General features: G+C 32.3%; 2 protein-coding genes and 1 pseudogene across 2 annotated transcripts; 2 read left to right on the forward strand and 1 right to left on the reverse strand.

Annotated features, from left to right (window-relative positions):
- Window positions 1-509: 509 nt before the first annotated feature.
- Window positions 510-2490, reverse strand: LOC119614809 (annotated as a pseudogene).
- Window positions 2491-6892: 4402 nt separating this feature from the next.
- Window positions 6893-7278, forward strand: LOC119614811 (sapecin-B-like). Its single transcript, XM_037970919.1, has one exon. It carries the CDS (start codon window positions 6963-6965, stop codon window positions 7224-7226), a length of 264 nt encoding a protein of 87 aa, XP_037826847.1. The 5' UTR covers window positions 6893-6962; the 3' UTR covers window positions 7227-7278.
- Window positions 7279-10090: 2812 nt separating this feature from the next.
- Window positions 10091-10512, forward strand: LOC119614810 (sapecin-B-like). The gene has a single exon (XM_037970918.1). It carries the CDS (start codon window positions 10125-10127, stop codon window positions 10401-10403), a length of 279 nt encoding a protein of 92 aa, XP_037826846.1. The 5' UTR covers window positions 10091-10124; the 3' UTR covers window positions 10404-10512.
- Window positions 10513-11012: the final 500 nt, after the last annotated feature.

The raw sequence follows: 11012 nt of genomic DNA on the forward strand, positions 1-11012 counted from the left end.
TCTAGTTCAGTTCTAGTTCAGTTCTAGTTCAGTTCTAGTTCAGTTCTAGTTCAGTTCTAGTTCAGTTCTAGTTCAGTTCTAGTTCAGTTCTAGTTCAGTTCTAGTTCAGTTCTAGTTCAGTTCTAGTTCAGTTCTAGTTCAGTTCTAGTTCAGTTCTAGTTCAGTTCTAGTTCAGTTCTAGTTCAGTTCTAGTTCTAGTTCAGTTCTAGTTCAGTTCTAGTTCAGTTCTAGTTCAGTTCTAGTTCAGTTCTAGTTCAGTTCTAGTTCAGTTCTAGTTCAGTTCTAGTTCAGTTCTAGTTCAGTTCTAGTTCAGTTCTAGTTCAGTTCTAGTTCAGTTCTAGTTCAGTTCTAGTTCAGTTCTAGTTCAGTTCTAGTTCAGTTCTAGTTCAGTTCTAGTTCAGTTCTAGTTCAGTTCTAGTTCAGTTCTAGTTCAGTTCTAGTTCAGTTCTAGTTCAGTTCTACTTCAGTAAAAGTTCAGTAAAAGTTTCAAAGCACGATTTTACACTTACATGTTTTTTCACCACTAAATTCTTAACACCCTCCATGACGAACGACGAGCCCTGCGATACCAATTTCGAAAACATCGAAACAGTCTTAGTGCCGCCACCCTCATATTGAGTGGCCTGTTGCATATTGGGCGTACGATTCATAATGCCCTTCCATCGTTGTATATAAGCCAAGCAAGACAAATCACAACCAGCTTCTTGTAGAGACTCTTTTAGACGTTCGATTTCAAAATCGGGCACATTTTGTGAGCAAATATAGAATATAATGAAAAGTCTTAATTTATCTTCGGCTGTGCCAAATTCAGGATCTTTAAAAAGTTCCAATAAAGGTTTATCCAAAGTCTGTTTGGACATGATTTTCTCTTCCAGCTCAAAGAAGGAATCTAAACGTCTCTGTTTAATGCAATTCAAAATAGCAGTGGCAATTTTTGTATGCATATCAATTAAACGTTTCTTTTCCATGAGTTGAGGCAAAGAGTTGACAGCATTAGTTAGACGTGGCTGTGGTATCATTGACCATAGAAAAGGCCACCGCATTTTCACAATCAATACCCATAGAAGTGGTTAAGACGTGTAAATATGTCGCGTCTCAGAATTACGATAGGATTCTAATTCTTCCTGTATAGCCGCGGGCCACTTGGTGGGGGAAAGGACTGCCTTTATGATTGCTCGCAAGAAAACGATCGATTGCGATCTGAGATCACAAGGTTTGGGGTTTTTGGCGAGTGCCTAAGAAGAGGAATTGATAATAAGGAAGTTTATTTTTTAATAATATTAAATTATGAGACTTACCTCCGCGCTGGTGAGTCATCTTCTACGTACACCAGATTCAAACCCAAATCTAAAACATCATGTACTAAAGCCTGATAGACCAGGTGTGATGTAAAGGAGTAGCTAAAGCCATATTACGATTCTAGCAGTAAAAGAACAGGACGTTGAAAACTAAATACCCCACCACCAGCTTAGTAGCATCCATATGGAATAGATATTGAACGAGGCATCCCACAAATTTTCACGTAATTTCTTTTCCAACTTGCGTGCCACCATTTCTGCTGCAGTGTTACGGGGGCAACGTATAATAGGTACGTTTCCCAGGGTAACGAAAACAGCAAATAAGGAATCCACTATAGAATCCATAAGAGCTTCCATTTCATCGTCCCGCGTATTGGCACGATTTATGGAATAATAAGACAATTGATCACTTTTCTGATGTTTCAATATAAAGAAATCATCTTCCAAACTGACAAAATTCACATACTGATCATAGACCCGATGAATATTAGCCACACAACCGGCCTGCAAAGCGGCAGCAGCTAAATCTTCTATTTTCTGTCTCGAAATGGGAGCCAAGAAGTTCAAGTGATAGATGTCATAAAGGCCATTGGTAAAATCCTGTTGTATACGATCCAAATTTTCATCGGTAGGCATACAAAAGTAAATGGCAGGAACATCGGGTATAGAATCACGATCTGAATGCAGTTGTCTACAAATTTATGAAACATTTTAAAACGTTTTAGTTTTTTGCGCATTTGGTTTGTTAAAAGAAAACTTACACATGCAAAGTTACACCCAATTCCCTTAACTCTTTTATCGATATAATGGGCGATATGATATCTTGACCCACCCGGTCATAGATCAATATTTTCCAAACAGGTTCAGCGGCTAAAACTTTAGGCTGTTGAACATTTAGATTAAGCATTTGCTTAATAGCATCTAAAATTAATAAATACTCATTAATTATGTTAAAGAAAATAGTAAAACTTAAAAAAATTTCTTTATTTCAACATTTGATTTGTCACTTGTTTTTTTTTTCTTTCTTTGGAAATTTTCACTTTCTTTCTTACTTATTTGCCTTTCTCTTAGCGTCAGCATATTGTTTATTTACTTTTGCCACTTTCCAAACGTTTCTATTGTTATTAAACACTTGTTTTTTTATTGCAAATTTATCAAATTATTTTAATTAATTTACTGGAATGAAAACATTATTTTTGGTGTTTTTCTATAGAAAATAATTATTGCCAACTGTCAAGTACACGTCATATGCATGTTCGAAAATCTAAACAGCTGTTGGCTGTCATTGCATAGAAAATTAAGTGCTGCCAGATGGTTATTTAGAAAAGAATGATGTGTTTAGTCGTCTTAGGAAAAAAACCGTTAGAAAATTATGGATATGAGTTTAAATGAAAAGATTTTTTTATTATGAAAAAATAAAATACAAAATTTTCTTCAATAATTATTGAAAATATTAGAAAAATAGCGTAAATAAAAATAATTTAATGATTCTTATTAGATTAACGACTCAAATCGAATTTATATATGTAAATAACCATATGTTCGTATGTATAAGTCGAAGTGCTTTACGTGAACACCTGAACCTATGTATACACGGTTGTCAGATCTTACAATGTTGTTAGAAAAAGCATATTGTAAAACAATAATATTGTCAGATTTCTAATAATCGTGTAAACACATTAGGTTGCCATGGCCATAGTAATGTCTGACAATGTATATTGTCAAATATGCGAATTTTATACATGTAAAAAAATTTTAACAACCAATTTTTGTCTTACAATGTTAGAAATGCATTGTCAGTATAACAATCGTGTAAACACATTACGTTGCCATTGTCAGATAACTGTCTGACAAATTTTATTGTCAGATGTACGAATTTTATGCATCTGAAGCTATATATACGGTTATCAGATCTTACATCGTTGGCAATTTTTGTCTTACAACATTGTTAGAATATTGAAAAACAATAATATTGTCAGACATCTAACAATCGGGTAAACACATTACGTAGTCATTGCCAGATAGTTGTCTGACAATTTTTATTATCAGATGTGCAAATTTTATACGTCTGAAGCTATATATACGGTTGTCAGATCTTACAACGTTGGCAAATTTTTATCTTACAACGTTGTTAGAAAAAGCATTGTCTGTATATTGTAAAACAATAATATCGTCAAACACCTAAGATTCGTGTAAACACATTACTTTGACATTGCCAGATAATTGTCTGACAGTTGTGTCAGATGTGTGAACAGGGTGCATTAAAAGAACATATACAGCTAAAATAAGATGTGGCAACTTTTGTCATACAACAATCTGACAACGGTGTAAACTCCTGTTGCTAACAATTTTACTTTGTCAGAACATTACCAGATCTGCCAACATTGTATACATTGCTTGACAATGAAACTATTGTCAGATAAATGTTTTCTATTGCCAACACGGTGCATTAAAAGAACCTGCATATGTTCTTTTAATGCGGCAACTTTTGCCATTTAACAATCTGACAGCAGTGTGTGTACTGACATTTTTATTGGCAGATAAATTTATTGTCTGACAATTGTCTAGCAATGAAATTTTAAGATATTCTTAAAGCCGTCTGAACTGACAATTTTCCTGTTGCTAACAATTTTTCAGTATCAGTATAATGCCAAACCTGCCAACGTTGTAAGATCTGACAACCGTGTATACATAGCTTGACAATGGAACTATTGTCAGATAAATGTTTTCCATTGCCAACACGGTGCATTAACAAAAACATAGTATACAGCTAAAATAGGATGTTGCAACTTTTGCCATATAAAAATCTGACAACAGTGTGAACTGACAATTTTTGTTGGCAAATAAATTTATTGTCGGGCAGTGAAATTGTAAGGTTTTCTTAAAATCGTCTGAACAGACAATCAATATCAGTACATTACCAGATCTGCCAACATTGTAAGATTCGACAAACGTGTATATATAGCTTGACAATGGAACCATTGTCAGATAAATGTTTTTTATAGACAAAAAGTTGCATTAAAAGAACATATGCAGCTAAAAGAAGATGAGGCCACTTTTGTCATACAACCATTTGACAAGAGTATGAACTGACAATTTTTGTTGGCAGATAAATTTATTGTCTGACAATTGTCTGGCAATAAAATTGTAAGGTTTTCTTAAAACAGAACAGACTATTTACCTGTTGCTAGCAAATTTTGATTGTCAGTACATTGCCAAATCTGCCATTATTGTAAGATATGACAACCGTTTATACATAGCCATACCAGTACCTTAAGGTAGCACAAAATCATTTCAATATTATAGCTTTTATATACAAATTTTTGGAAATTCAAACGTAACTATTTTGGAACTTTTCTCATTAAACCCCTTTTCCCTATTATTCATTCTACCAGAACATAAATGTTTAAACAATAGTACATGATGCCACTGATTAGTTCTTTAAAAATTTTGGAAAACCCCACTAGCAAGCGATAATACCACCTTGTCTGTTTTATTATTGCAAGACTAAATAATAATTATACATTTTTGGTAAATTATCAATCAGTATTATTTATGTTTTTCTTTAAATAATCATATATGGTCCATTGTTTGTAATGATAAGAAATCTCACAAAAACAAAAATCCCCTATTACCAAAGTTTAGTATAAATACATTCTCCCTGAACCATTATACGAACAGTATTGTCAAAGTTTTATAACTAACAAAAGAATAAAATTAAAATTTTTTAAAATGAAATTTTTGGGAATTTTTGTACTCTGCTTTACCTGCCTAATGCTGAGCGCTATAAAATCTACAGAAGCTGATGAAAGTTTAAATCAGTTAAATGAAGGACTACGGGAAACATATAATGCTGATAATGGAGTCTTAATTTTAAATAGACAAAAACGTGGAACCTGTTCATTTAGTTCTGCATTATGTGTGGTACATTGTAGAGTTAGAGGATATCCTGACGGTTACTGTTCGAGAAAGGGAATTTGCACATGTCGCAGATAATATAAAATGAATGTTTAAATCATACAATCATATATTGTTAAATTAATTAATTTAGAATAAAACAAATATTATTTTAATAAAATAAGAGATATTATATAAATATAATCTGTTTTAGTTTTTTTATAATTTTTACTGCTAAAACCTTAATGTAAAAAAGTGGGGTCTAAGAAAAACTTTAAGATGTTTCTTTATTTATTTCGATTAGCCTAATACATGAGTCCTATTTCTGATCAGTTCTGACTCATTTTTTTATATTTTTTTGGGTCATTAATGAACCGACTTACTGGTTGTTTTACTGATATTTTTTAATCATTTTATAGTCATTTTGAGTCTTTTTTGAGTAATTTTTATGTTTGTTATAGACAAATACAATTCAACAGAAAACAGTTTTTTGATCTTCCGCCTGCGGGAAATGTAACTAGAAAATAAATGTATAAACAATCATATTTCTAACACCTGGAAGACACATTTGTGATTGCTGTACACTTTGTTATTGTTTTTCAAATAAATCAGATTTTAAACATTAATTGGAATTATTTAGACTTAGTTTAGTGATTATTCACCCAACTATCTTCCGTAGAAGATCATAAAACATATAAAATTATTATAGTTAAAGCACAATTCTTCGACCGAAATTCATCACACCTTTTCAAATCGCTCGAATTCCTTCACATACCGGATTATTTCACATTCCTTGACAGAACTTTATAAATATCACACAAATTGAAATACTTATACATTCAATTTTATAAACGAAATGAGAATTATATCAACCCATTTTAGGCCACACAAAATTTGTTGCCAACTCTTCTAAAAGGGTCTTTTCTGAGCCTCCTTTCTAATCAGTTTCGACTCATTTTTGAATCGTTTTTAACGAATTTTTAAGTGTAAGTGTTGCTGTTCCATTGTAAACAATAACAATTACACAAGAAACAGTTTTAGATCTTCCAACTGCTTGAAATATGATCACAAAATAAGTTTTTAAAACCATCATCACTTTTAAACACCAGGATGATCAATTTATGATTGCTATACATTTTGTTATTGTTTTTCAAATAGTCAGTTTTCAATCACACCGTATCGGGATAATTTTTGAATCATTTTTTAAGCGCTCAACTTATTAATCACTTTTAGGTCATCAAAAAGACAAAGGTCATCAGTTAAAAATTACTCAGTTTACTGATTAATCATCCAACAATCTTCCAAATGCTACGTGATTACGATCATGTGTTTCGACAAACATTTTCTTTGACAGGTGTTAAACTTGTTGTAAAACTAAATTTGAAACCAAGTGAAAACGGGAACATCACATTTATAATTTCGTGTGAAATCTTGATTTCATGTGAATTTGAAATGTTGTGAAAGTCAGAACATACATAATTATTTTTTTATTTACTACTTTCCTAATAAAAATTTGTTATTGTTGTTTTTTTTTAAATAAGTCATTATTAAGTTTCGCAGAATTTTCCGCAGTAAAAAAATAATATTTAGACCCTTTTTTAAATAAAATATTAAGAAAAAAAATTCCCCCTATATTTCATAAACACCCAGCCAAATTTATATCTCCTACAAATTAAAATTTACTATAAATACACTGTCTGCGTTTCGGTTAACATCAGTATAGTAAACATTTTAAAAACCAACAAAAGAAAATTTAAAATTGTTACAATGAAATTGCTGGGAATTTTCCTAATCAGCTTTGCCTTGCTCTTGCTTGCCACTATAAATTCCTGCCGGGCTGCAGAAACTTTAAATCAATTGGATGAAGGACTATTGGAGGGATATGGTGTTGACAACGAAGGATTAACTTTGAATAGACAAAAACGTTTGACCTGCCAAATTAATCCTGCATTATGTGCCACACATTGTAGAATTAAGGGATATCGTCGTAGTTATTGTTCACGACAAAAAGTTTGCACATGTCGCAGATAAATTAATTATTTGATTCAAAATAAATAAAATAAAATAAGTTTTTCAAAACCAATTTAATCGAGATATTTACTTAAGGTGCCTACACACTATGGGAGAAGTCGTTAGATTTTTATTATTAAAAAAAAAATCAAATTAAAAAAATATTTTTCTCAAATAAACGCATTTAAAAACTTTGGCGGCGGTTAACCTCAAAAGGCATTTACCCTCAAAATAATCGAATAATCCGGTATGTGATGGAATTCGAGCGATTTGAAAAGATGTGATGAATTTCGATCGAGAAATGGTTTATTATTTTCTTGCGAAATACTATTTTCGCAAGAGAATTACTTTCTATTTAAGAGAATTAATTAAAAATGTGACAAATTGTATGAAAACCTGCAGAAATTTAATGTTAACTAATACAAAAAATCGATTTTGTCGTTTTCAAATCGATTCGATTTTAAAAATGAATTTCATCTCACGAGCAGTCGAATAACTTATTTCGGTCTCTGAATGACGATAGCCAATTGACCCGTTTTTATGACACATTCGTAATTCGTTTTGACAGTTGTTTTTTTTTTTCATTCATTATTTTGCCATTTATTTGTCCCCAACTAATGAAAACAAACAGCTGATTATGATAAATACCCGATAAAAATTAGAGATGACACTTATTCATTTGTAATTCGTACGTAATTCAGTTTTAATTTGCAGCTGAAATTTTGTATGGCCAATCATGTTATTCAGTATGTAATTGGGTTTAGAATGAGAGCGTGAATGACGAATAATTGCATCATGTGAACCGGGTATTTTACGTTAAAATATTGTATTTTAACTTAATTTCGCTATATATAAGAAATTGATCCGATATCTCAAGCTTATTATTTATTATTTTCGATCAGAAAAGTTAGTTAATTAGTTAGTTAGTTAGTTAGTTAGTTGGGTAGTTAGTTAGTAGTATTAGTTATGTAGTAGTTAGTTAGTTAGTTAGTTAGTAGTTAGTGAGTAGTTTATTAGTTAGTTAGTTAGTTAGTTAGTTAGTTATTTTAGTTAGTTTAGTAGTTTAGTTTAGTGAGTAGGTAGTTAGTAGTTAGTTAGTTAATTAGTTAGTTCGTTGTTAGTTAGTTAGTTAGTTAGTTAGTTGTTAGTTATTTAGTTTAGTTATTAGTTAGTTATCTCTTTCAGTTTAGTTATTTAGTTAGTTAGTTAGTTAGTTAGTAGTTAGTTAGTTAGTTAGGTTAGTTAGTTAGTTAGTTTATTAGTTATGTTAGTTTCGTTTAGTTCGTTCGTTCGTTCGTTCGTTCGTTCGTTCGTTCGTTCGTTCGTTCGTTCGTTCGTTCGTTCGTTCGTTCGTTCGTTCGTTCGTTCGTTCGTTCGTTCGTTCGTTCGTTCGTTCGTTCGTTCGTTCGTTCGTTCGTTCGTTCGTTCGTTCGTTCGTTCGTTCGTTCGTTCGTCGTTCGTTTCGTTCGTTCGTTCGTTCGTTTCGTTCGTTCGTTCGTTTTCGTTCGTTCGTTAGTTCGTTCGTTCGTTCGTTCGTTCGTTCGTTCGTTCGTTCGTTCGTTCGTTCGTTCGTTCGTTCGTTCGTTCGTTCGTTCGTTCGTTCGTTCGTTCGTTCGTTCGTTCGTTCGTTCGTTCGTTCGTTCGTTCTTTCGTTCGTTCGTTCGTTCGTTCGTTCGTTCGTTCGTTCGTTCGTTCGTTCGTTCGTTTCGTTCGTTCGTTTCGTTCGTTCGTTCTTCGTTCTTCGTTTTCGTTCGTTCGTTCGTTCGTTCGTTCGTTTTCGTTCGTTCGTTCGTTCGTTCGTTCGTTCGTTCGTTCGTTCGTTCGTTCGTTCGTTTCGTTCGTTCGTTCGTTTCGTTCGTTCGTTCGTTCGTTCTTTCGTTCGTTCGTTCGTTCGTTCGTTCGTTCGTTCGTTCGTTCGTTTCGTTCGTTCGTTCGTTCGTTCGTTCGTTCGTTCGTTCGTTCGTTTCGTTCGTTTCGTTTTTTCGTTCGTTCGTTCGTTCGTTCGTTCGTTCGTTCGTTCGTTCGTTCGTTCGTTCGTTTCGTTCGTTCGTTCGTTCGTTCGTTCGTTCGTTCGTTCGTTCTCGTTCGTTCGTTCGTTTTTCGTTCGTTCGTTCGTTCGTTCGTTCGTTCGTTCGTTAGTTCGTTCGTTCGTTCGTTCGTTCGTTCGTTCGTTCGTTTCGTTGTTCGTTCGTTCGTCGTCGTTCGTTCGTTCGTCGTTCGTTCGTTCGTTCGTTGTTCGTTCGTTCTTCGTTTTTCGTTCGTTGTTCGTTCGTTCTTTCGTTCTTTTCTTTTCGTTCTTCTTTAGTTCTTCTTTCGGTTATATTTAGTTAGTTAAGTATTTAGTTAGTTTAGTAGTTATTAGTTTAGTTGATTGCCTCTTTAAATCAACGTAACTCTGCTATGAGTCTGAATTTTCATGGCGAAATTTTATCAAAATTTGCTTCCAATTTAAAAAATTTGTTATCGAGAAATTAACTCACTGGACTCAAGTATCTTAAAATAAATACAATATATTATAAATCACTAGCAAATTCCAAAGAAAAGCCTCAAAAAAAAAATATTGTTGGGGAAATTCAAAAGTACCTCTTCATACATACATAAATAATTCTATAAACGTGACCCAAGTCAAGAAATATCTGCAACTTTATTGTCTATTTTCAATTATAAATTATAAAATAAAGCCCCCATAAAAACACTTGAACAAACATAATTTGCTTATTACACATTTTTAAACTTTTGATTCACAAGTAAATTGACAGCAAAAGTGTCATTATATGCCCTTTTTAGAAAAGATAAGAAAAATTGGAATTAAAAAAATCCCCACGTTTTAAGCAATATTAAAACTAATATAAATACACTAGGATTGTGATGACTTAAACAGTTTTCTTAAGACAGCAAAAGTATCAAAGTAGTCACAAAATGAAAGTGGCAGGAATTTTTCTAATCTGCTTGGCATTTCTCATGCTAACCGGTGTAAAAGCCTCGGAAGCTCAAGAAAATCTTAATCAATTGGACGAAGTTTTTCCAGTGATATATGATGATCGTAGTGGTGATGGTGTCCAAGAAACAAAAGTTTTGAATAGACAAAAACGTTTAACATGTAATATTGATCGTAGTTTCTGTTTGGCTCATTGTCTATTGAGAGGATATAAACGTGGTTTTTGTACAGTGAAGAAAATTTGTGTATGCCGACATTAGATTTATAGAAATAAGAAATTAGCATAAGATTTTGATATAAAATGTATAAATTTATTTATAAAATAAATATATTTAGAAAGTAAATAAATTTGGTTTTTAAGAATATAAAGCCAAAATGTCCGAATTATTCATGGTCCTTCGAGTCGGAAGGACATATACCAAAAACTATTTTTTATAAAATATAAATTGATCTAGTAGTATATTTTGGGTTTTCCCAAGATGTGTTTGTTCTATTATCACTGATAACTAACATGGACTAACTTAATTTATCAACTCATATTAATTAAAAATACTCATACCGAAAATAAACAAAATGTTATTCATTCTTAGAAACGTAAAACTCATTGTGTACCAAAGAAATCCCCCTATAAAAATCACATCTCGTCAGACTAGTACTAGTTCTCAACTAAGCAATAAATAGTTAAGCTTAAACTTTTTTTTATAATATTTAATAAAATACCACCATGAAGTTTATTTGGATTTTTGCAATCTGCTTACTAATCGCATCTATAGCCTTTGCTGAATCTTCGTTAGATGGTGTTCAAAAGAATTCTAGTCCTGATTTAAGTACTGAATTTAAGAAAAAGTCCGGTGGTTTCGAGTTAAATA

Source organism: Lucilia sericata, unplaced genomic scaffold (genome assembly GCF_015586225.1).
Source record: "Lucilia sericata isolate MDLA Ls3-8-SP2 unplaced genomic scaffold, ASM1558622v1 Contig003442F_arrow, whole genome shotgun sequence".
NCBI classification, from domain to species: domain Eukaryota; kingdom Metazoa; phylum Arthropoda; class Insecta; order Diptera; family Calliphoridae; genus Lucilia; species Lucilia sericata.

What these genes read in the sequence shown, in the direction of transcription:
- LOC119614811 (XM_037970919.1), top strand. Translation starts at nt 6,963, where the DNA reads ATGAAATTGCTGGGAATTTTCCTAATCAGCTTTGCCTTGCTCTTGCTT.
- LOC119614810 (XM_037970918.1), top strand. Translation starts at nt 10,125, where the DNA reads ATGAAAGTGGCAGGAATTTTTCTAATCTGCTTGGCATTTCTCATGCTA.